Raw genomic sequence first — 22,171 nt, 5'->3', positions numbered from 1 at the left:
TGCTGGGACCCGTGTGTGGGGTCAAGTCCCCCCGTTCCATCAGCCGCCCCCAGCCCCCGGCAGCCGCCGGACGGAGGCCCTGGCCCGGGGCGGACGGGACCGCGGATCCCCGCCGCTGCCGGGGCCGGTGCCCGCCCGCCCGGCCGGTGCCGCGCCGTCCCCCGGGGCCGCCCCCTCCGGATCTGGGCGGGGAGCGCCGGCCCCACCGCCCCCTCCGGCTCCGTCCCGTCCCGCCGCCGCCGCCGCATGGGGCCCCCCGGGCCGGCCTGACCCGCACCCGCATCCCGGCCGCCCCCGGAGACGGGCCCCGGCCGGACCCCCCGGAGCACGCAGCGACGCCCAGGCCCCTTCCAGGGGATAGAGACCCCCGGAGCCTCCCGGGGCTGCCCCGGCCGGACCCCCCCGCACGCCTGGAAGAACCCCGGCAAGTCCCGCCGCTGGAGCACAGACCCCGACCCCCGGGAGCCTTCGTGTGCCAGGGTCCCCCGCGGAGACGCGGTCCCCTCCCGGGGAGCCGGGAGCCGGCACCGCTGGGGACCCAGCGGCCGTCCCGCCTGGAGCCCCCCGGCCCCCCGCCGGCATCCCCCCAAGTCCCGGGCTGGCCCCAGGCCACCGAGGGTCCCGCTCCCAGGGCTGGGGGGAGCCGGGCTGCCCCGCGCCCCCCCGGCTGAGCCGGCCTTGAGCCGGTGGGGTGGCCGTGGGGTGTCGGAGCGCCCCGGGGGGGGGCCGCGGGGCCCTGCCCCGCGCCGGCCCCATGGCAGCCAAGTGGTTCAAGGAGTTCCCCTCCAACCTGAAGACGGTTTCGGAGCGGGCCCGGCCGGGCAGCGGCAGCCTCGGCAAGAGCCGCAAGAACTCGGGCGCTGAGCTGGGGGGCTGCCGGGCCGGGCCGGGGGGCGGCAAGGAGGGCGGGGGGCGGCTGTCCCGGGACAACCTGCAGGGTCTGCTCCAAGCCGCCACCGGGAAGATGCGGAAGAACTCCCGAGTGGAGGGGGGGGCGCCGGAGGGACCCCCCAAACCCTGCGGCACCTACATCAACCGCCTCATCAAAGTGGAGGCCCACGAGAAGAACGGGAAGGGGTACCCCGGTCCCCCGCCCGCACCCGAGCAGGACAAGGGCAAGACCCCCAAGACAGAGACGGTAAGGAGGGAAATGTGGGGGTGCTGGGGCGGCTTTAACCACTGTGGACTGCAGCAGCTCATTAGCACGGCTCACCCCGGCCTTTCATCGTGCTGCCTTCAAGTCCCGTTCAAAGCTCCCTTCATCCCGCTTGCCCTTCATCAGCGGGGAGCGCCGACCCCTCGGATGCCAGCACACCCTGACCCGGCGCTGGTTAAACAAAGGCTTACATAAAGCTGCTCTGGAAGCCGGACTTTCACCCCCCCCTCACAGAGCACTGGGATGGGGTGGGGGGTGGGGGTGTCACCCAAAAGTGTCCCCAAGCTCCTCCCTACCCCCCAGGCTTCTCCCCACTGCCGGGGTGCACAGGGCTGGGTGCTGCTCCCCCTCAGAGGTGCCCCTGGGCTGTGGCACAGCTCCATCTACCCCCAGGAGCTGCCATCCTGCCCGTGGGACCCCGGTGTCCCTGTCCCCATCCTGCCTGGCTCTGCACCGGTGCCATCCCCACCATCGCCTCCCACCCCACCACCGGTGGGGATCCCCAGCAGCCACCAATGGTTGGTGCTGCCCATCCTGTTCCCAGATCATCATCCTGGAGGACTACGCCGATCCCTATGATGCCAAGCGCACCAAGGGGCAGCGGGAGGCCGAGCGCCTGGGGGAGAACGACGGGTACATGGAGCCCTACGATGCGCAGCAGATGATCACAGGTACGTGCCGTGTGGTGCCCCCCAAGCAGTGACCCCTGGCCGTGGCGCCTGCCCAGCTAAGCCACAACAACAGGAACTGACTTGGCCGGAAGCTGGAAATAAAAGCTTTGCTGCTGATGGTTATTTTCCATGTGGGGCAGCCGGGGCCATTTGGCAGAGCCCGGCGCCATGGGGTGAAGCAAGGGGCCGGGGGGCTGTGGAGCCTCCTGAGCTGCAGTGTGGGGTGTAGCATCCTGCTGCCACAGACCCCTCCTGGGCCCACCGGTGTGTGTGATAACAGCAGGCCAGGCGCCACAAGGATGGGCTCCATCCTCCTCCAGGACCTCCCAGGGGGGCATCCCTGCCATGGGGTGCATGTCCCTCCCCAAGGGCAGGCGCTGGGGTGGCAATGGTGGGTGTCTCTGCCCTGCCCTGACGCACAGTCCCTCTTCCCCACAGAAATCCGCCGTCGAGGCTCCAAGGACCCCTTGGTCAAAGCCATCCTGCTGCTGGACGGGCCCAGCGAGCCTGGGGAGGGCGGGGGCAAGCTGGAGCCAGCCAAGTGGCCGGGGGGCAAGGAGGCGGTGGGGAAGGGGCCGCAGCTCTATGACACCCCCTATGAGCCGGGGGAAGGGGTGACTGGGGGGACCCCAGAGCGCAGGCCGAGGGCTGGGGACGGACGCCTGCCCGAGAACGATGAGCGCCCGGCGGGGGAGTACGAGCAGCCCTGGGAGTGGAAGAAGGAGCAAATTGTCAAGGCACTATCAGGTAGGGGACAGGGATGGGGATGGGGACGGGGATGGGGACAAAAATGGGGAGAGGGATGAGGACGGGGATGGGGTCAGAATTTTTAGTAGGGCCTGTAGTGATAGGACAAGGGGAGGTGATTTTGCACTAAAAGAGGGGGATGGAGATGAGCTCTTAGGCAGAAGCTCTTCCCTGTGAGGGTGCTGAGGCGCTGGCCCAGGGTGCCCAGAGAAGCTGTGGCTGCCCCATCCCTGGCAGTGTTCAAGGCCAGGTTGGACACAGGGGCTTGGAGCACCCTGATGCAGCTGGAGATGTCTCTGCTCATTCAGGGTGGGGTGGGCTGATTGGGGACAGGGACAGAGGTGGGGTGGAGGTGGCAGGGAAGTGTCTTTCAAAGCTCTTATCTGGTTGTTTATCTCGTTGTCATCCCCGCCTCAGTTCAGTTTGAGGGCTCAGAGTGGCCCAAGGAGGAGGCGCCGCGGCAGCATCTTCGCCAGAAGAGCTGGACCCCCAAGATGCTGAAGCCGACAGGCCCCGAGCACAGCGAAGGGGAGAGGGTGGACCCCGCGCTGGCGCTGGAGAAGCAGCCGTGAGTGGCGAGGCCGAGCCGGGGCAGGAAACGGAAAGGGGTGGGGGGGGTCCCTGTGCCTTGGCCTCTGCTCAGCGTCCCCCGCGTCCCCCCGCAGCTGGTACCACGGGGCCATCACACGGGCCGAGGCCGAGAGCCGGCTGCAGGCGTGCCGGGAGGCCGGGTTCCTGGTGCGCACCAGCGAGACCGGCAGCGGCAAGTACTCCATCGCGCTCAAGTGAGTGGCTGCGCGGAGCCGGACGGGGGCGTGTGTGCCTGGGGGGGGGGGGGGGGGATACTGCAGCAGAGCCCCAGGGATGGGGTGGGAGCAGCCGGACCCGTCCCCGCACCCGCAGGGGGACTGGGGGGGTGGTGGCGGTTCCCCCCCCGCCCTCCCCGGCGCATTGTCGGCAGCGCCGGTGGCGTTTCCTTCCTGAGGAAGCGGAGCCCCTGGAGCCGAAACAATCGGAGCGGGACGGGAACAAACAGGGGTGGATGCGGCAGCGGGGCGGGCGGGCGCCGGGGGGTGGTGGCGGCTCTGACGCCCCGCACCGGCCGCCCAGGACCAGCCAGGGCTGCGTCCACATCATCGTGGCCCAGACCAAGGACAACAAGTACACGCTCAGCCAGGCCAGCGGCGTCTTCGCCAGCGTCCCCGAGGTCGTGCACTACTATTCCACCGAGAAGCTGCCCTTCAAGGGGGCCGAGCACATGGCCCTGCTGCACCCCGTCCACTGCAAGCTGCATTAGCACCCACTAATGCCCCCACCCCCGGCTGGCCCGCGACCCCCCCCAGCCCTGCGGCGTGGGGCAGGGTCCGCAAAGGACCCCGCAGCCCCGTCCTGCTGCTGCCGCCGGGCACCGGTCGCCTGCGCCCTCTTTGCACCAGGACGGATCCTGCCCGCCCCGTACTGGAGCCGGCCCGGTGCCGGGGGGGGCGCAGCGAGGCGGGGACGTGTAACGGAGTAGTGAAATAAACGTGTTGGCTGAGAGGAGGCGGGTGGCCGGGGGGGCTGCGACGGGCAGGGGATGGGGATGGGACCGTGATGTAGCATAGGGATGGGGGCCCCGAGGGTGCCAGGATGGGCAGTGCCCTGCCTGTGGGTGCTGTTGGAGGATGGAAAGAGGAACCCAGCCCTCTCCCTGCTGGGCCCCCGTGGGGCCGGCTGCCAGCTGTGGAGCAGGGTGTCAGGGCTGGGGGGACTGCCCCAGGCTCAGACCCCTCGTCCCCCCCAGTAGGCACCAGTCCAGTTGGGAGGGCAGAAGCCGGGCACAGCCCCATTCGTGCCAGCAGAAGCCACACTGGGTTTGGGGGGTAGCGGTTTTGGGCACCCCCCCTCATCTGCATCCTGCCAGGCTTTTTATAGAGTGGGGTTAGCGCGGGGGGGACGACAGGACACGATGTCCCCAGAGTGCCCGGGCCCCCCTCCCCTTGCGCTGTGGTTTCCTGCCTGGGTGCAGCTGCAGCTCCCTGGGGCCTCGCACAACCCAGCATGGGGTGGGCACAGCCTGGGAGGCACTCGCTGGCGTGGGGGGGGGCACAACATGGGGCACTTGTTTAGGGTGCACAGCAAGGCATATGGGGGATAGATGAGGGGTGCTTGGCCTCGACTGGGAGGGGGGCACAGCCCAACCTCTCCTCAGCCCCCTTGGCTGCAGTGACCCCCCCAACGCACCTGCTCCATTACAAACCATTTATTTGAGACACGTTGTGCCCCATTTCCCCACCATGGGGGGCCCGTGGGATGGGGCTGATCCAGCCAGACCCTCCCGGTGCCCCCCCCCCAGGGGACCCCCAGCCCCATCCCTGTGGGCCCAGCCCAGCCCTGCTCCCACGCTCCCGTGCAGCTGCCCCAGCTTGGCTGCGGCCCCAGAGCTGCCCCCTGGGACACAGCTTGGCCCCCCCCAGCCGGTCTCTGTAGGGGGGGTGCGGATCTCCTCCCATCTCCTCTCCCAGCCATGGGACTTGGGGACACTTTCAGCATCTCTGGGTAGTGGGGGAGACACGCTACTCCCAGGGCAGCATCCTAAGCCCCAGGACTCCCCAGGACCAGGGATCCCCCAACCCAACCTGCAAGTGCCCAACAGCTCATCCAGACCCCAGCTACTGCCCTGAGAAGAAGTAATCCAGGCTGGTGACGTGGAGCCCCCCAGGGGCTGGGGAGCAGTGGGGGGAGAGCAGCGGGGTGTCACTAAGTGGGGGGCTGGGGGAGCCCAGGGGTACAAGCACATGCTGCCCCTCGCCCTCTGGCTTTGCCCCCTGCCACCCCCCCATCCGCCAGAGCTGCCGGTACCTGCAGGAGGGAACAGAGGGCCCAGGTTGGGGGGCGGTGAAGTGGAGCCCCCTGCCCTGAATCGTGTTGTGCCCCCCCCAGGGACTCACCTCAGCACAATGCCAATGCAAAGGGCGATGCCCAGGAGTAGGCTCCCCCCGGCCACCAGGAAGGCGTAAGGTGATGCTGTGGAGCGGGCACTGGCTTCCATGATGGGCCCTGGGGCATAGAGGAGGGGATGGGCTCATTGTGGGGATCAGGAACCCGGGGGTCATGGCCACCCTACTGCCACCCCAGGGCCGCCTCCTCACCACCAGTGCCATCAACACCATCTTCCGCAAAGAGCTCGGGGGGCAGCGTGAACCCGTAGGTGCCATCCTCCATGGGGAGCTGCAAGAGAAGGCAACGGAGGCTTTTCGGGATGGGGCAACCCCCCTCCCCCACCCAGTGTCCCTTTATCCCACACAGGGACACAAGACCCAGCTGAGAGTGCAGCATGTCGCCCTGGGGCTAAGCCCTACCTGGGAGCTGAAGAATCCCATTTCAGAGGTAAGATCCCTGGGGTCTGCAAAGTGATGGGGGGTGATTGTGATGGGGAGAGCCTGTGCTGAACCCTCAGCCTCAGGGCCACACATCCCCCCCTCCTACCTGTCCATGGGGTGCCCACTGCCTCCCGGCTCCACTCGCTCCATGCACCGTGGCCAAACTCCTCCTGTGCCCGCACCTGCACCACGTGCCGCAGTCCCCGCCATGCGTCATGGATGTCCAGCCATGTTGTTGTTACTTGGTCAACCTGGGGGCACACCAGCAGTGCGGGGCTGGGGACATGGACAGCATGGGGCTGGGGACATGAGCATGGGCAGCTGGGTCAGGGTCTCACCTCACTGAAGGTCTGGGCAGGCTCGGGGCGGTAGCGGACCTGGAAGCGGAGCCAGTAGAAGCGGTGATCCCAGGATGAGGGGTAGGACCAGTTCACCCGCAGCCGCTGTGGCGCCTTCTCCAGAGCCGTCACCGTCACATTGAGGGGGGGGTCGGGCCTCACTGCCGGGGCGCGGGGGGATCAGGTCCTGACACTGAGCTGCTTGGCCAGCCCCAGCCCCGTCAAGAGGTGAGCAGCACTCACGGACACCATTGAGGGTGATGATCTTGTCCTCGCCGGCTGCGCCGCCAGCACCATTGCTGACGCATGTGGACACCAGGAAGGGTTTGGTGTCATCGGCCCCGTGGGGCACCTTCACCCGGCAAACAAACTTCCGTGCCTTGGAGAAGAAGCGGCACCGCTGCTCCGTGGTGTTCTCAGCCGTGAACCTGCAGGATGGTGGCTCAGCCAGGGCTGCGGCACACAGGGGGCAGCCTCGGGGACAGAGCCCCCGCCGTGTCGTGGGGTCTCATGTAGGCGCTTGGCCATCCCTCACCTCTGCTTCACCCAGAGCATCGCCCTGGTCCCCGGGGACGGCTTCGCCCGCAGCGGCCACTCGCACAGCACGTCGTGGTCGTGGCTCCGCCGGTAGCAGGAGACACGGGGGGTCTCAGGGGGCTCTGCAAGGCAGGGAGGCGCTGGGGGACCCCCCAAACCGGGCCGTGCTCCGAGGGCCCCCCGTGCCCCGGCGCGGACCCACCTTGCACCAGCAGCCGCAGCGAGCGCAGGCGGTGGCTGCCCACGAAGCAGCTGTAGGTGCCCGCGTCCTCGTGGCGCAGGCGGTGCAGGGGCAGCGCGTTCCCTGCGGGCAGCCGCTGGCTCCGGCCCCGCTCCTCCGCCCGCCAGGACACGGTGACGTTCCCTGGACCCTCGTCCCAGCACCTCAGCGTGATGTTCGCTCCGGGGCGGCCCAGCACCGTGTCCTGGGAGAGCCCTGGGGGGCGTGAGAACGTCCAGGCAATGGAGACAAGACCCCAGCGTGTTCCCAGCTCTGGGGGTGGACACCCCCCCCCCCCCCCCCCCCGCTGCCTGCTCCCCGTGCGCCACTGCTCAGAGTCAATATTTGCAGGAGGCTCCGAGCAGCAGCTCCTGCTGAGTCAGCGATTCCCCATGGAGCTGGTCAATGTGGACCCCCCCCCCCAGCATCAGGTGGTGGGACTCAGCCTGGCAGCGCTGGGAGAGGAGCACCGGGAGAGCCACGGCTGGGACCGGGAGTTCCGGGGATGCCGGGTTCCGGCGCTGGGGGGGTTAAAGCAGCCCGGGCTGCCGGCGGCACCAGGCCAGAGGCCCAGGCTGGTCCGGGGCCAGGGGAGGCCGCCCGGGGCAGCACTCCCGGCTCCCTATGCAAAGGTCAACAATCAGCGCGGACCTGCTGTTCCTGCTGCCGGGAACGCGCTCGGCACCCAGTAACCCCCAGCACCCAGCACCCTCCAGCACCGGACACCCCCGAGCACCCGGTCAGACCCCGCGGTGCTGATCTCCGCCGGGAACTGCCCCCCACCTCTCCCATGGCCCCGGTACGGTGGGGGGGAGGGAGCCCTGCCGGAGGGGTGGTGATGTGGGTGGCGGGTGTCCCTCTGCTCCGTGCCCCGCTCCCGGTCGCACTCACCCAAGGGGCCGCAGGGCCGCCGGGAAGCGGCGGCGGCAGCGAGGAGGAGGAAGATGAGCGGCTCCGGGCAGCAGAACATCGGCGGAGCCGCGCGCGGTGCAGCCGGTGCCCGCGGTTGTGAAACCGGGACGGGACGGGGAACGGGGGCGGCTCCAGCACGTGCGCCCGGGCGGGGCGGGGCCAGCACCGGGGGAAGGGGGGGGAAAGCAGCTCCCGCTCCCCCCTAGTACTCCCGGTGCCCCGCACCTGCGGCCGCCTCCCCAGCAGGACACAGGACACGGCGGAGGCTGCGCACAACTTTGTGGTTGTTTTTATTTAGAAAACGCTGGGTTTTGGTTCATTTTTTCCCGCTGCGGTCCCGTGATTTTGATACAATCCCGCACTATAGAAACGTGTAATAAATTAGACGCCCCGATCCTCGCGTCCCCCACCCCGACACAAAGAAACTCCCGAACTTCCCGAAAAATCGACTCCAGCCCAAGCCAGAGCCCGTCCTGAACCGGATTCCTCTTTGGTATCACAGAGACCCCCGACACTCCCCTCACCCCGGAGATTCCCCGGTGGGGACCCCGGCAGCTGGCGCGGGGAGGAAGAGCAGGGAGGAAGCGGAGGCTGAGGGTTGTGCAAGAGCCCGGTGCTGGGTGTGGGAGTGAATCACGGCGGCTGCTCCCGCAGAGACAGGGAAGGAACCGGGGAGCGCTTCCCCTTTCCCAGCCCATCCCGCGGCTCCGGAGCGCCCCCCGGCCCCGGCCTCCCTGCTCTCTCCATCACCGCGTGCAACACAGAGCGAAACAGTTGTGGAGGGTTTGTCCTTCCTTGTCTGTTTTGTGTGTTTTTTGTGGGTTTCTTTTGGTGGTTTTTTTATCTATTTTGATATAAAAAGAAGACACGCGGGGGGGGAGGGAAGAGGGAGGCCGCTGTCACAGCACCCCCGACCCCCCCCGCCTGCCCGCGGCGGTGGCTCTGGCATGATACATTCACGTGAGATGGGGTACTTGCACTCCGTGGAGGTGAATACTGACAGAGAAGCAGCCCGGGGGGGCTGCTGGGGGCAGCGTCCGTGCGCCCATCCCTCCCAGGGATGGGGAAAAAGCACTTTTTGGTTACGCCGTGACAGTCCAGACTCCACCAACACCCCAGGGGCACACGTGGCCTCTGTCCTCCTGCTTGGGACCCCCCAGGCCACTGTGACAGAAGGGGGATCCCTGGCTGCATGGGAGGGGATGTGCCCCCCGCCTTCCCCAGCCTCACACCCTGAGAGTCTTGCTGGCGGCGCTGCTGGGGCTGCCGGCGGTGCTGCTGTCGCTGCCCTTCTTCTTGCGCAGGGTCTCGATCCAGCCGGTGCTGGGCCTGGCCGTGAAGCTGGAGAGCGCCAGGGAGCTGAGCCGCATGTTCTTGCCGGACATGATGAGCTCCCCAAAGCCCTCCTGGTGGGAGAAGGCGTAGCCGGAGCGGCGTGAGCCCACGCGCCCTGCGCGCCGCATGCACCGGTGCTGGGTCTTCTGCTTCTTCCGCACGAGCTGAGTGTAGCGCACCTGAGGACAGCACCGGGGATGTCAGGGACCCCCAGGGAAGAGGACACCCCCCGTGCCCACCTCCTATGGTCACGTGCTCTCACCGTGTCTGAGAGTTCAGGCTTCAGGTCCAGCTTGAGAAAGCGAAAGGCCACAACGGGCATGATGCAGACCACGGTGGTGAGGGCGATGGTCAACCAGACCGTAGGCTGGGCCAGTGTGTTCTGTGCATTACCTGCGGGGGAAGCATGAGGCTAGGCAGGGCTGGGCCGGGGCAGCATGCTGCTGGGGCGCAGCGCATCGCTCAGCTCCCCTGGCACTCACCCACAAAGCGGAACTGGTTGGGGAACATCTGGAAGAGTCCATCACTGTGCATGGCAAACAGGATGGCGAAGTAGGCGGCGAGGCTGCCCCAGATGAAGAAGTGGTTGATAGCCGTCCAGAAGCCCGTGTCCAGCCCGATCTGGTAGAGAGGGGAAGGAAGAAGCAGGGCTCAGGGAGCAGCCGTGGTGTGCTGAGCATGGCCATGGGGCAGGATGGGACCCAAGCCTTCACCAGCTCTTTGTGTTCCAGGTGAGGGGCAGAGGCTGAGCAGCCACATCCCTACCTGCCACCTCCCTGTAAGCAGCCATGTCCCTACCTGCACACTGACGACAATCACGAGGGAGGTGGCGACAGTGACAGCGAAGGACTGGTAGTCAGCCAGCTGAGCTCCATCATCGCGGGTGGCGTCAGCAAAGACACCGTAGGGGATGAAGAACATGAGGACAGAGGTGTAGATGCCCTGGGCGATGCAGATGAAGAACTCCCGTTTGTTGAAGAGCAGGTTCAGCTGTCCAGGCTCATAGAGCTTGGGGTACTCCATGCTCCGCTGCTCTGGCACGTCCTGGGGACACAGGGCATACTGGGCACCTCCCTGCAGCCCCAGGCAGGCAGAACCTGCTCCCTGGGGCTGGGCCAGCCTTCACTGCTGACCGTGAAGAGACAAGGTCAGCCCAGCCCAGGCACCCGGGCAGCCCTTCCTCCTGCAGATGGGCCACATAGGGGCCAGCAACTCGTGCACCCAGACAGCCCCTGCACTGCTCCCCACTGTACCTGGTCGAACACTCCCATGGCGAGCACGGGCAGCGACGTGTAGACGATGTTGTAGAGTGTGATGAAGTACTGGTCGTACACAGTCTGCATGGAATGGAGCGCTCAAGGGGACACCAGACCTGCTCTGTACCCCGCTGTCCCTGTGCCCACCCCAAACAGTGCAATGCCCCCGGCTCCTCACACCCACCACATGCTGCCATGCTCCGGAGGGATCCCAGGCTGTGCCTGCAGGTGCAGGATGAGGCCCCACTGGGAGCCTGGGGACCGGGGCACACCTCAGAACAGAGGGGTCCCGTGGGCAAACCCTTTCCAACTCCAAGTGTGAGGAGCCAACAACCCACCTGCGCTGAGAAGCCGCAGAAGAAGCCAAACCAGAAGTGGACCATGGTGAAGGCAAAGTTCTTGTAGAAGAAGTAGCAGAGGAACTTGCACATGCGTAGGTAGGACCAGCGTCCATGCACCAGCAGCAGGCGCTGCAGGAACTTGAACTGGGAGAAGGAGTAGTCGGAGGCCAGCACTGCCTGGATGCCCTCCTGCCCACTGATGCCCACCCCGATGTGGGCGGCTGTGGAGGGAAGAGACACGTGGGGTGAGGAGGGCTCTGCCAGGAGCACAGGGGACCAGGGGAGGCACCTCCCCACTGGGACTGTGTTCCTGCAGGGCACAGAGGGGCAAGGGCAGAGGCTGCCATGGGATGGTGCAAGGGGGAATCTGCCCCTCCTGCTGCTTGCCCAGAGCCCTGGACTCACTCTTGATCATGCTGACATCGTTGGCGCCGTCCCCGATGGCCAGGGTCACAGCTTTCTTGTACTTCTTCACCAGCTCCACCACCTGGGCCTTCTGCAGCGGCGTCACACGGCAGCAGATGACGGCCTTGCAGGCACACGCCGTCTCCAGGAACTCTACCTCCATGTCAGCCTCCAGCGCATGGGCCTGCAAGGAGAGCAGGGGGACGCTGGGGACACAGCCCAGAGCTGAGCACGGTGCCCCATCCAGCCACGCTCCCAGGTCCCTACCAGGCTGTGCCCATTGATGACCAGGGCATATTCACCCGCGATGGCTTCCAGCACAGAGGTGAGCTTGGAAGAGGAGAGTTTCTCCTGGTAGGAGAAGCCATTGCTTGTGGAGCGTGACGCATCCATCATCTTCTCCCGGGCTTTCCTGAGGAGGACGAGAAGGGTCAGGGGGCCCCGAGTGAGGGCACTTCTGTATCCCCCAGTTCCCTGCACACAGCTGTGCCACAGGCCAGCCCCATGCACGTCCTGTGCCCCCAACCCTCACCTGAGCTCCTCTCGCACCTCCAGCACAGTGTGGCCCGTGACCACAAACACCTCGGTCATGTCATCCGTCAGCATCTTGCAGGAGTAGCCAATGTTCACGGCCGTTTCTGGGGATGGGAAACCAGGGGCTGAGCCAGGCCTAGCCCAGGGGGGAGCACATGTCCCACCGCCCCCCAGAAAAACAGCCTCATCTCCAGCCAGCCCAGACCCCCACCCCAGCACTGCTCACCCTGTTTGTCCCCCGTCAGCACCCAGATCTTGATGTTGGCCAGTGTCAGGATGGCGATGGTTTCAGGGACCCCCTGCTGCAGTTTGTCCTCGATGGCCGTGGCTCCAAGCAGCTGGAGGACCCAAAGAGGCGGGAGGTCAGGCTGCCCCCCAGCCCCTTCCCACTCCCAGTGCCCCCAGCCCACGTACCATCATATCGTGCTCCACCTCGTCGTAGAGCTGAGCCAGGCGATCCTCCCGGGCCTCGTGGGCACTGCTGGCTCGGTGCAGCCGCTCAGACCACTCCTCGTAGTAGCTCTCCTCCAGGTCTTTGTAGGCCAGCACCAGCGTCCGCAGCCCCTCGCCAGCATATTCCTGCAGTGGCCGGAGTTGGGTGAAGGGACAGATCCTGATGGTGTCCCCAGACCCTGACGGCCCCCGGGGCAGGGCACAAGCCAGGCTCCACGCCTGTGGGCAGCCCCTCTTCCCTCCGCAGCCGTGCCAGCAGGACCCTGCCACACTCACATTGAGGTGGTCGGTGGTGACATTGGTCAGGTCCTGGTTGATGGGGTGGAGGCGCTCCAGCAGGATGGTGTCAGCACCTTTGCAGTACAGCCGGATCTTGCCCTCGGGGCTGCGCACTGAGGGGAGCAGGGAACAAGCTGCCTGGCGCCGGGGAGCAGGAGCAGGTCCCACTCCTACCTCCAGCCATGAGCCGACGATGCCTCCACAGTCACGTCACCACTTGCATGGGGCTGCTCCCCAAGTCCACCACAGCATGCCCCCAGCCCTCCCAGCCCCTGTGCCAGGCCCAGGGTCTCACCAATGACAGACATGCGCTTGCGGATGTTGTTGAAGTCCAGGATGGCCAGCAGCTGGTACGTGATGGCTCGCCCCAGCTCGTGCACCGTGATTGTCTTTGGGGTACGGGCCCGGAACACGAAGCCGAAGTTCCTGGCGGCTGTGACCAGCGCTCCCTCGTCTGGGGACTGAGCTTTGTAATAGAGCTCCCCTGGGGACAGCACGGGGGTGAGAGGCTGCGCCACAGCCCAAGCCCCGCAGGGAGCAGGGACAGGTCCCGTCCTCGGCACCCACCTTCGCTCTTCTCCTCGGACATGACAGTGTGGCAAAGCGAGAGCAGACGGAAGAACTCATGCACGTGGGGGTCTCCCAGCTTGATGGCTTCCAGCAGGCTGGGGTCCCAGAACTGGAACTGGGGGTCTGCCAGTGGGTTGAAGGAGAAGTCGACCGGCTCTGGCCGCTGGCAGGGACAGAGATGAGGTTATGCCGCTGCAGGCAGCAGCACGGCCAGGCACCGGCCCTGCGGCACTCACCTCTCCCAGCTCTGCCTTGTGGCCCAGCATGTCCTGCACATCACCTGTGAACCAGGGCACAGAGTTAACCAGGAAAGGGCCCCAACGCTGTGGCTCCACCAGCACCCATGCCTGGGGTGCCTCCGTGCTACAGCTGAGCCCTCTCGTCCCCCAGGGCCTGCAGGAGGGGACCTGGTGCACCCACCTCTGCAGGCATGCCCAGCCCACCCGCAGGGCCCTGCGCTCACCGTAGCTGTGCCCGTTCACAGAGCACTTGCTGAAGACCATGATGTTCTGGGTGAGGGTGCCAGTCTTATCAGAGAAGATGTACTCCACCTGCCCCAGCTCCTCATTGAGGGTGGTGGTCCGGGCCTCGGCTGGCGTCCGGCGCTTGGCACAGTACATCTTCTTGTCCCAGTTGATGAAGTAGCTGTGCCCGAGGCGGATCACCTCCACGCTGCAGGGGGGACAGCCACGTGTCACTGGGGCAGGGCAGCTCTGCTGAGCCAGTGACGGGCACACACCCCCCACCCCAGGCCCCAGCTGCCTGGGTCACTCCCGCACCCAGGGCCCCCATGCTGCTTGCTGGCTCCCGCACCCTTCCCCGGGGCTGGCCTGCGCCCGCTCCTACCAACAGCCACCGCCAAGCCAGGGCTGGGGTCGCAGGGCCTGGCACCGAGGGGGCAGCCCGCAGGGCTCCCTGGGCATGTCCCCAAACCCCCTCCCCAGCCCCCAGGGCAGACAGCAATGAGCTAGTGGCAGGGGTGGGGGCGACACGTTCTTACCTCGGGGCTAAGGGTGACAGAACCCATGCTGGGGAACGAAAAGAGAGAGAAATTAAAAGAGAGAGAGAAGGGGACAGTGCAGGAGCCTGGGAGCTGCAGGAAGGCAGAGCAAAATAACCAGCATGCAGCCAGGGCAGGGAGAGACGAGCAGCCAGACACAGCCGGGGGGCCCCGAGGGACCTGTGGGGTCTCAGGTCTTGGGGTATCCCCAAGGGCAGACATGGCCCATCACCAGGAGAGCAGCCCGTGCCCACCCCATGCACACAGCTCTGCCCGTGGGTCTCCATCCCCATCTCCCCTCCCCAGAGGGCACCCCTAATTCCTGGTGCCCGCCCCTCGCACATCCCCAGCCCCTCGGTCACTGCCCTACCTTACGTAGAGTGAGATGGGCACCACAGTGTTGAGGATGATGATGTAGGACCAGAAGGAGAGGAAGCCCGAGAAGAAGGCACTGTGCACCCCCTCGTCCCAGGGCAGGTAGATCTGGAAGCAGTCGCCCACCTCATGTTCCCAGATGGCATTGCCGATGGCCAGAATCACCCCCATGCACACCAGGAACCCGAAGATCTGGGGACAGGATAGAACATCAGAGCCCAAACCAGGCCACAGCCGGGGCTCCCTGGGATCTGCCTCCTGCATACCCAGAGCACCAGCGTGTTCATCAGCCGGTCGATGCTCGTCCGCTTGAACTTGGTCCGGCCACTGTTCTGCATGAGCTTGGTGTCAGGCCCTGGGGGAGGGAAGGGTGTCAGGGGCCTTCTCCCTTGTGTGCAGGACAGTGGTGGCTGCTGTCCCAACCCACCTGCAAAGATGACGAGGCCAAAGCACCACTCGGTGTTGCGCAGGACGCAGCCCCGCAGCAGCATGTTCTGGTTGCTCAGAGGGTACTTGTTCTCCTTCCAGTACAGCGTCCCTCCAAACTTGTCCAGCTTGTTGTTGGGGGGTTCACAGATCACCTCACCTGGGCGCAGGGGATGGCCTGGCTGTAACGTGCTTTCTCCACATGCTCAGCTCCATCCCAGTGCTCCCAGCACCATCCCCAGGTCCCCAGAGATCTGATTCAAACCATAGGACCACAACAGTGCGGGGATGGTTCTGGTCTCTCCAGGGTGGGCCCATGCCAGGGTGATGGAGGAGAAAACCCAGAGGCTGGCTGCAGGCACTCACCATCAAATTGAGCCAGCTTGCTGGTGTCACCCAGCTCTGAGGTGACTGGGATGGCCTGCCGCACCTTCATGTTGGTCTCTCTGCGGGCAAGGAGCCACCACACGTGGGGTTAGAAGCAGCAGATGCTCCCTAGGTTTGGGTTTCCAGCAGTTCCTGCCCTGCCCACAGCCTGATCTCTCTCCTACCTCTCACCTTCCCCTGTCACTCGAAGCGAGCAGGGGTTACCTACCCGTCCAGCTCTGCAGTCTCTATGTAGCACAACCCATGGGGTTCGCTGCTGGAGAGCAGGAGGAGGTCAGCCTGCCAGGAGAGACATGGGAAGGGCTGTGCTGACACTGGGTCCCCTACACCTTCCCCAGGGAAGCCAGGGGCCAGCGGGGTCCAGAACCAGGTGTCCTCAGCATGGTGCTGCTGGCACCCTGGACACCAGCTCCTGAAGGACCCACATCAGGCAAATCCCCAGAGCTCCAATGCTACATCCTAAATGCAACTTCCCAGTGGGGAAGTCCCTGACCTCCACCCTAGGAGGTGATGGAGGAGCACCGTGCCACGCCACTGTCCCTGTGTGCCACCAAGCCAGGACCACTCTTGTGTTGGGGCCACACTCACCGCCACGAACTGGTTGTTCTCCAGCTTGATGATGTCTCCAACACGGACGTTCATCCACTGCTCCTGCCGGAGGCTGCAGGGAGACAGCGCAGGGGAGTTAGGTGGGAGTTGGCAGCGCTCTGTTCCGCTGCCTGCAGCCCTGTGCCATGCCCTGGGGGGGCCGTACCCCCTCCCTGGCTCTCCCGTCCCTGTGACACTCACACTCCACTGATGAGCACCTGAGACTGCCGGTTGTTCACCTGGTTGTCACTTTTATGGCGGAACTGGGTGCAGAGGGGAAGACAGCGGCGTCAGCCCCGCTGGGGATGGGGTCCTGCAGCCCTACCCCTCCACACCCGCACCGGGGTCGCAGCCCCAAGTCCTCCGGCCCGGATAAGAGGAGCACGTGAGGAAGCACTCACATAGTCGTCTGTGGCATCTTTGACAGCTGTGATGGTTAAGACAAGAACCAAAGGCACGATGGTGGTGAACCAGGAGAGTGAAGAGATCTGCGGGATCAGCTGAGGACAGAGAGCAGGAGCTGGGGGGACCAGGCCAGCCCCAGGCCCACACCATCCCTGCTCAAGGGTGTCAAACCCACACTTCCCAAGGGCAGGATGTGTCCTGGGCCCCGCCGGCTGGGCAGCCGGGGAAGGAGACCACTGGGGAGCCCCATCTGCCTCCCCAGGACCCCAGCACTCACCTGCAGGATGAGGAGGAAGAGGAAATAGGTGTTGGCCACTTCCTGGAACTGCTCGAAGAGGTTGACAGGCAGGAAGGTGATGATGTTGTACTTGGAGGTCTTGATGCAGTTGCTCTGGGAATGGACAGGACAAAAGGGGGGTTCATGAGTTGCTGAGGCCCCCGTGGCCCCCAGCATCACTCTGAGAGCTGCAGCTCACCACGGCCCTAAGCTGGGAGCTCAGCCCAGCAGCTCCTACCCCTCCTCTAACTCTTCCTCAAGAAGCAGATCCCTTCCCCGGGTCACCCACCACTACCCAGGGACCAACCAGTACCCAGGGAGCAGCTGGTACCGAGGGACCACAGTGCAGTGCTGTGCCGGGCAGTCTTGTGCAGTGCAGTGCAATGCAGTGCAATGCAGTGCAGCGCAGCGCAGCACAGTGCAGTGCCGTGTGGTGCTCGTCAGCACAATTGTCTCCGGGATAAACGTCTATTTTTAGCTGTAACCCCCCCCCCCGCGCTGACCCGGTCCCAGCCCCCCCCCCAGCGCACTCACTGCGTACTGGAACTTCTCGTTGTAGTCCCGCGCGTTGGCTCGCACCCGCCTCTCCTCCTCTGCAACAGAGCCCGGCGCTGCCCTCAGCCCCCAGACCCCCGCGCCCTCCCCGCGCCCCCGGCCCGGCCCCGCCGCGCCCGCCCCGCCCCGCGGGACTCCCGGACCCGCGGCCACTTCTCGGGCATCTCCCGGGGCACGGTCACGGCTGCGGCTCCATCGCGCGCTGCCGCAGCCCCTGCCCGGGCCCTCCCGCCCCGCCGCGGTACCGGGGCCCACCGGGGCCTGCCGCGGCCTTACCGGCCTCCCCCCCCACCCCGCTCACCTGGGGCCCGGCGGGCCGCGCACCGCTCCATGGCCCCGCGGCCCCGCAGCCCATGGGGAGCGGGCGGGCGGCCGGGGCCGGGGGCCGGTACCGGGGCCGCTGCGGCCCCGCTCCCGCTGCCGCGCCGCTGCCGCCGGCTCAGCGCCCCATGGCCGCGGCGGCGCCGGTCGGCGGCGGAAGTGATGAGGGGGGGGAGAACCGGGATGGAACCGGGGACGGGGCGGCCCCCGGAGGGCGGCAGCGGGGTCCTGGGAGCGGAGGGTGACACCTCACGGACACCCCATAGGCAACCCATGGCCGCCGCACGGACACCCCACGGGCACCCCATGGATACCCCATCGACACCCCACGGCCTCAGGGCTGGTTTATTGGTGCAATGGGGGCCGTGGGGGGCCGGTGCCGCTGGCTCGGGGCAGGGGATGCCTCCAGCATCACTGCTGGGGCAGCCTCCTCTCGGTGTCCTTCTCTGCGAGCGAGGTCTCGGGGTCCGTGGGGACGGTGGCGCTGCTGAGGACCGGGGGGCCCTGCTCGGCTGTGCCGGCTCCTTCCGAGAGTGGGTGGTGAAACGCCACGAGGAGCTGGTACAGGGCTGAGCCCACGGCAGCGCCCAGCATCGGTGCCACCACCGGCACCCACCACCACCCATTGCCCCTGCTGGTGACGGGGCACAGTGGGCAAGGCGTCACTCCCGTGCTCCCCACCTTCACCCCCTTTCCTTGACCCACCTGAAGACATCCGTGCCCCAACCTGCCACATAGGTGAAGAGTCGGGGCCCAAAATCCCGCGCGGGGTTCATGGGGCAGCCGCAGTTGGAGCCCACGGAGATCTCTATGGAGAGCACCAGCAGGGCCACTGCCACCGGCTCCAGGCCCTTGGGGACACCTTTGTTGCGGGTGTCCAGGATGGCCAGGATGCCCACAATCAGCAGTGCCGTGGCCACCACCTGCGGGGCCCATGTGACAGCTCAGCGATGGGGAGACTGGTGCCGCCAGGTTGGGGGGAGCCAACCCTGGCACCCACCTGGTCCAAGAAGCCATTGGCGAGGGACAGGTAGTCAGCGGGGTAGGTGGCAAAGATGGAGGCAGTTTCCCGGGGGCCGGAGGCAGTGAGGGTCCCATTGCTGTAGTGATGGATGGCATCTGCAGAGCAAAGGCAGAGCCTGTGTGGGGAGCCTGGTCACCCTGACACCTCTGCCAGACATGGGCCCCCAGCCTTATACCATAGTAGACAGCGTAGACAGCTCCAGCAGACACAAACGCTCCCAAGGTCTGCACGGCCACAAAGATGGGCAACTTCCACCAGGGAAACTGCTCCAGGAGGCACAAGGCGAGGGAGTACGCTGGGTTCAGGTGGGCCCCTGCAACGGAGCGGGGAGAGGGGTGGGATAAGGGGGTCCTTGAAGCCAGGGGACAGCGGGAGCAGGGCCCCCTCCCCAGCCTCACCAGAGACTCCCCCCGCTATATAGATGGACACCATGACGGCCAGGGCACCTGCCAGGTAGGCAGTGAGGATGTTCCCCTTGGACTCAGAGCTGGTAACCATCTGCGCTGAGCCGCTCAGGGTGATGAACTGCAGGAGAGGGACATGGCTCCAGCACAGCCCCTCACCGAGGCCCCAGCCTGCTCCCCGGGGCCAGGATCAGCACTGAGCCCAGGCAGCAGGGGATCAGCCAGGCAAGGGCTGCTCCAGTGCTGCTGCCTGCACCATCTCCATCCCGCACCACCCCCTGGCTCCAGGTTCGGGCACCCTGTGGAGACAGGCAGGGAGGTGGTGACTGCTCCTGATGGTGGTTCTAATTGCAAAGTACGCCGTGTGCTTCCCTGGGGAGGCCGCGGCGAAGTGGTGCTGCCCTTCAGGATGCAGCCCCAGGTGCAGCTCCAGAGTGCCAACCTTTGCCTGAGGCAGGGTAGGAGGTGTCAAGGTACGTGCTACCCCACACCACTCCCTCAGGAGCCATGTGGCAGCTCCCGTGCCCATGTCGTGCCAGAGCCCCTGCGGTGCAGCATGTCCCAGGTCCAAGCAGGAGGACAGGTAATTCCTCCATGAGCACAGTGAAGCCCCAAACCCCCCCCTGCCCTGGGACCCCCAGTGTCTGCCCCAAACCCCCGCGTGTTCCCCGCTCACAATAAGCACGAGGACGGCCAGCATCTCAGCCAGGCACTCCCGCACCAGCTGGTTCTGGATGTGGAGCAGGGCCCGGGTGCTCTCCAAGAAGGAAGTGGCACCCATGGTGCTGGTCAGGAGCAGGCAGCAGCAGTGGTGGTGCCAGGCTCTGTCTCAGCCAGGTTTTATAAGCCCTGGTGCTGGGTGATAATGTTCACACTTTACACCAATCAGAGCCACAGCACAGGGAGGCACCTCGCAGAGACCAGAGTCCTGTGTGGGGCTGGGGACAGCAGTGTGGCCCCGGTAGGAGCAGAGCCCCCGCAGGTACCCAGGCTCTGCTGAGCCAGCACAGGGGGGTGTGCTCCAGGGAGCTCCGCTTTTCCCTGCTGGATCCCTGCTCACAGGCAGCACTAATGAAGAGGAATGAAGAAGCCTTGGAATAGGTCCTGGGCTTGTCCCTGGAGAGGAGCACAGGAGACCAGACATGGTGGGCAGGGATTGGCACAGAGGAGCCCATCACTGCATGCACCCAGGAGCCACCTGGTGGGTTCCTGCCTCTGCAGGTTCTGGCCTGAAGGAGCTGGCAGGTCAGCATTACCATAAATAGACTTTATTTCTCTGTACACATGTGCACACACACACTTAGCCCCCCAAGGGGTCCTTCTGCAGAAGATGGGCAGCTCCCAGAGACCAGCTCCCAGCAGGATCTGATCCATCTGTAAGAGGAACAGGTGGTGAGAAGAGCCTGTTGCCGGTGTCCATCCATCCATTCATCCATCCCCATGGCCCTGGGGAGCCCCAGGGTCCCTCCACCTATCACACCTACGGGGTGCTCAGCCAGGCTGGGCACAGCTACCAGCTTGAGAACCAGCGTCGGAAGAAGCTGCCCAGCGCAGAGGATGGGTCGCTCAGGTTGGGAGGGTGGAGACTGTCCTGTGGCGGCCACGTGCCTGCAAACTGCGCCAGCTCCCCTGGGAGAGCAGGGAGAGCTGGCTCATGGGGGCCCTGCCTTGCTCCCCTCACCCTCCTCAGTGCCCCACTCACAGTCATCCATATTGACCACCTCTTCTCGGTAGTCTTTGTTCTGCCCGTCCTCCTTGGTGGTGGTGATGAAAGCCTGGTCCCCCCTCCGGCGCGTCACCGTTGTCTCCCGGCGGCCCTGGCTGTCCTGCACGGTGCGGCGCTCCTCCACCGCCTGTGCAGAGCATGGCCAAGCCCTCAGCCCCGCCACCAGCCCTGGCTCTGCTCCTTGTGCTGGGTACAGTGTCCCCCAGTCACTCACTGCCGCTCGATGCACCCTCAGGGGACACTTACCCCATCAGGCAGAGTCACTTTGGTGACAGAGACGCTCTGGAAGTAAGAGTGAGCCTTGGGCTCACCGGGTGTCAGGATGGTGCCCAGCCCTGCGGAGGAGACCTGCGAGTCCAGGTCTGGGGAGGGGGGAGATGTGAGATGGTGACAGCAGCGTGGGGCAGGGTGAGCCGGGTGGACAGGGACCCTGCGGCACCCACCCTGATCTGCCTTGAGGAAGGGAGGAGACGGGGAGGCATCGTCCAGCTGCAAGGCAAAGCACGCACTGGTGACACAGAGGACACCCCAGCGGCCACCAGAGCCGGGCCCACGCGGGGCAGAGCCTCACTCACCCCTAGGAAAGGGCTCCATGGCTGGGCCGGGGCCGGGCTCTCCGGGTGCTTCAGCATCGAGTCCCGCAGCGGCCGTCCCTCGCCGGGGCTGGGCACTGCAGGCCCGGGGGGGGGCAGCCGCTCCTCCTGCTCGCCGGAGGGCAGAGGGAGCCCGGCCCAGGCGCCGCCGAAGAGCCCCAGGAGCTCGCCCACGTCCCGGAACAGCTCCTCGAAGGCACCGCGGGGGCCGAAGCCGAAGTGCGGGGGGGGCTGCGCCAGGGACGGGCCGTCCTCATCATCCTCGTCCTCGTCCCACGTCGCGCCGCCAAAGAGCGGGTCCCGGGGCCTGCGGGACCACGGCGCTGAGACACCGGAGCAAGCGGGGCCGGGGGGGTTAACGGGGGCCGGGTTTAACCGGGAACGGCGGGGGGTGGCAACGGGGCCCTGGGAGTGTTAACGGGGGGTTAACCGGTACCTCCGCGGTCCCGGGAACCCGAAGAAGCCCCGAAACGCATCGTAGAAGCTCATCGCCACCGCCCGCTGCCACCGCGTCGCGCTGCCGTAAAGCGCCGCCGGTTGTCGCGAAGCGCCGGCGGAGCCGCCGGGTCTTAAGCCCCGCCGGGGAGGCCTCGGCCCCGAAGCCTCGCTCTACCCTCCCGCCTCCCGCCGCTCGCAGGCTCCTGCTGGGCTCCGCTCCCCACTCGCAGCATGAGGCGGGACCCGGGGCAGGAACAAGGGGATCCCGGTGCTCGGGAAAGTGCCACAAAAGGGCGCTATAAACCCCGGAAGGGGAAGGCAGGAGAACCTGCTCCGTGCCCCAAAAAGACGGAGGCAGGCGGGGAAGGGAGGGAGGAAAAGATGCACACATGACTTCGTGATCTTTATTCTCTTTAGTGAAGCGCCCCCCGCACAGGGGCTGCGTTTGGAACTGAAAAAGACAAGATCTGACTGCATAGAAAACAACCAAAAACCCCAACCTGGAGCCCAAAAGCAGAAGGTACTTACAGCGTGCA

The 22,171-nt window shown here is 66.1% G+C and overlaps 6 protein-coding genes across 7 annotated transcripts; 1 reads left to right on the top strand and 5 right to left on the bottom strand.

The window, feature by feature from the left end:
* Positions 1–249: 249 nt before the first annotated feature.
* Positions 250–4,106, top strand: SHE (Src homology 2 domain containing E). The gene is made up of 6 exons (XM_080635022.1): positions 250–1,138; positions 1,701–1,827; positions 2,266–2,574; positions 2,992–3,142; positions 3,240–3,359; positions 3,685–4,106. Exons 1-6 carry the CDS (start codon positions 755–757, stop codon positions 3,869–3,871), a joined length of 1,278 nt encoding a protein of 425 aa, XP_080491148.1. The 5' UTR covers positions 250–754; the 3' UTR covers positions 3,872–4,106.
* Positions 4,107–4,872: 766 nt separating this feature from the next.
* On the bottom strand, positions 4,873–8,021 carry IL6R (interleukin 6 receptor). The gene is made up of 10 exons (XM_080635005.1): positions 7,923–8,021; positions 7,014–7,247; positions 6,810–6,933; positions 6,518–6,702; positions 6,275–6,435; positions 6,043–6,187; positions 5,916–5,959; positions 5,706–5,784; positions 5,505–5,613; positions 4,873–5,415 (listed from the first exon to the last, which is right to left on the bottom strand). Exons 1-10 carry the CDS (start codon positions 7,999–8,001, stop codon positions 5,226–5,228), a joined length of 1,350 nt encoding a protein of 449 aa, XP_080491131.1. The 5' UTR covers positions 8,002–8,021; the 3' UTR covers positions 4,873–5,225.
* A 327-nt stretch (positions 8,022–8,348) lies between these two features.
* On the bottom strand, positions 8,349–15,958 carry LOC308230338 (phospholipid-transporting ATPase ID). Of its 2 annotated transcripts, XM_080634987.1 has the most exons (22): positions 15,893–15,958; positions 15,513–15,583; positions 15,284–15,363; positions 14,919–15,077; positions 14,758–14,846; positions 14,487–14,683; positions 13,580–13,788; positions 13,353–13,396; positions 13,114–13,279; positions 12,842–13,030; positions 12,544–12,659; positions 12,229–12,393; positions 12,041–12,152; positions 11,813–11,918; positions 11,548–11,692; positions 11,281–11,464; positions 10,873–11,096; positions 10,532–10,615; positions 10,077–10,322; positions 9,761–9,899; positions 9,541–9,671; positions 8,349–9,457 (listed from the first exon to the last, which is right to left on the bottom strand). In XM_080634987.1, the coding sequence occupies exons 1-22, from the start codon at positions 15,944–15,946 to the stop codon at positions 9,170–9,172; spliced, it is 3,198 nt and encodes a 1,065-aa protein (XP_080491113.1). In that variant the 5' UTR covers positions 15,947–15,958; the 3' UTR covers positions 8,349–9,169. The 2 variants fall into 2 exon arrangements, with proteins under 2 accessions (XP_080491113.1, XP_080491114.1); XM_080634988.1 differs by lacking the exon at positions 10,532–10,615.
* A 131-nt stretch (positions 15,959–16,089) lies between these two features.
* On the bottom strand, positions 16,090–17,536 carry LOC308230278 (phospholipid-transporting ATPase ID-like; the record flags this gene model as incomplete). Its single annotated transcript, XM_080634891.1, has 5 exons — positions 17,431–17,536; positions 17,109–17,167; positions 16,575–16,688; positions 16,294–16,392; positions 16,090–16,155 (listed from the first exon to the last, which is right to left on the bottom strand). The coding sequence occupies exons 1-5, from the start codon at positions 17,459–17,461 to the stop codon at positions 16,090–16,092; spliced, it is 369 nt and encodes a 122-aa protein (XP_080491017.1). The 5' UTR covers positions 17,462–17,536.
* A 325-nt stretch (positions 17,537–17,861) lies between these two features.
* AQP10 (aquaporin 10) lies at positions 17,862–19,659 on the bottom strand (the record flags this gene model as incomplete). Its single annotated transcript, XM_080634890.1, has 6 exons — positions 17,862–18,084; positions 18,156–18,373; positions 18,451–18,569; positions 18,650–18,787; positions 18,873–18,999; positions 19,555–19,659. 6 exons carry the CDS (start codon positions 19,657–19,659, stop codon positions 17,862–17,864), a joined length of 930 nt encoding a protein of 309 aa, XP_080491016.1.
* A 471-nt stretch (positions 19,660–20,130) lies between these two features.
* Positions 20,131–22,164, bottom strand: HAX1 (HCLS1 associated protein X-1). Its single transcript, XM_080635212.1, has 7 exons — positions 21,634–22,164; positions 21,180–21,504; positions 21,048–21,093; positions 20,851–20,966; positions 20,581–20,731; positions 20,363–20,507; positions 20,131–20,252 (listed from the first exon to the last, which is right to left on the bottom strand). The coding sequence occupies exons 1-6, from the start codon at positions 21,684–21,686 to the stop codon at positions 20,389–20,391; spliced, it is 810 nt and encodes a 269-aa protein (XP_080491338.1). The 5' UTR covers positions 21,687–22,164; the 3' UTR covers positions 20,131–20,252; positions 20,363–20,388.
* Between the last annotated feature and the right edge of the window lie 7 nt (positions 22,165–22,171).

The sequence above is a fragment of the Psittacula echo genome (assembly GCF_963264785.1).
Source record: "Psittacula echo genome assembly, chromosome: 26".
Lineage (NCBI taxonomy): Eukaryota > Metazoa > Chordata > Aves > Psittaciformes > Psittacidae > Psittacula > Psittacula echo.
This window is presented reverse-complemented; position numbering and strand designations above follow the sequence as displayed.

Coding starts and splice junctions, on each gene's coding strand:
- SHE (XM_080635022.1), top strand. CDS start 755: ATGGCAGCCAAGTGGTTCAAGGAGTTCCCCTCCAACCTGAAGACGGTT. Junction 1,828..2,265: donor TGCGCAGCAGATGATCACAG/GTACGTGCCGTG, acceptor TCTTCCCCACAG/AAATCCGCCGTCGAGGCTCC. Junction 3,360..3,684: donor AAGTACTCCATCGCGCTCAA/GTGAGTGGCTGC, acceptor CCGGCCGCCCAG/GACCAGCCAGGGCTGCGTCC.
- IL6R (XM_080635005.1), bottom strand. CDS start 8,001: ATGTTCTGCTGCCCGGAGCCGCTCATCTTCCTCCTCCTCGCTGCCGCC. Junction 6,188..6,274: donor CTGCCCAGACCTTCAGTGAG/GTGAGACCCTGA, acceptor GTGTGCCCCCAG/GTTGACCAAGTAACAACAAC. Junction 5,416..5,504: donor TGCATTGGCATTGTGCTGAG/GTGAGTCCCTGG, acceptor TCCCTCCTGCAG/GTACCGGCAGCTCTGGCGGA.
- LOC308230338 (XM_080634987.1), bottom strand. CDS start 15,946: ATGAACGTCCGTGTTGGAGACATCATCAAGCTGGAGAACAACCAGTTC. Junction 15,078..15,283: donor CAAGCTGGCTCAATTTGATG/GTGAGTGCCTGC, acceptor CCCTGCGCCCAG/GTGAGGTGATCTGTGAACCC. Junction 9,900..10,076: donor TGATTGTCGTCAGTGTGCAG/GTAGGGACATGG, acceptor CCTCTCTACCAG/ATCGGGCTGGACACGGGCTT.
- HAX1 (XM_080635212.1), bottom strand. CDS start 21,686: ATGAGCTTCTACGATGCGTTTCGGGGCTTCTTCGGGTTCCCGGGACCG. Junction 21,094..21,179: donor CATGGAGCCCTTTCCTAGGG/GTGAGTGAGGCT, acceptor TTTGCCTTGCAG/CTGGACGATGCCTCCCCGTC. Junction 20,732..20,850: donor AAGTGACTCTGCCTGATGGG/GTAAGTGTCCCC, acceptor TGCTCTGCACAG/GCGGTGGAGGAGCGCCGCAC.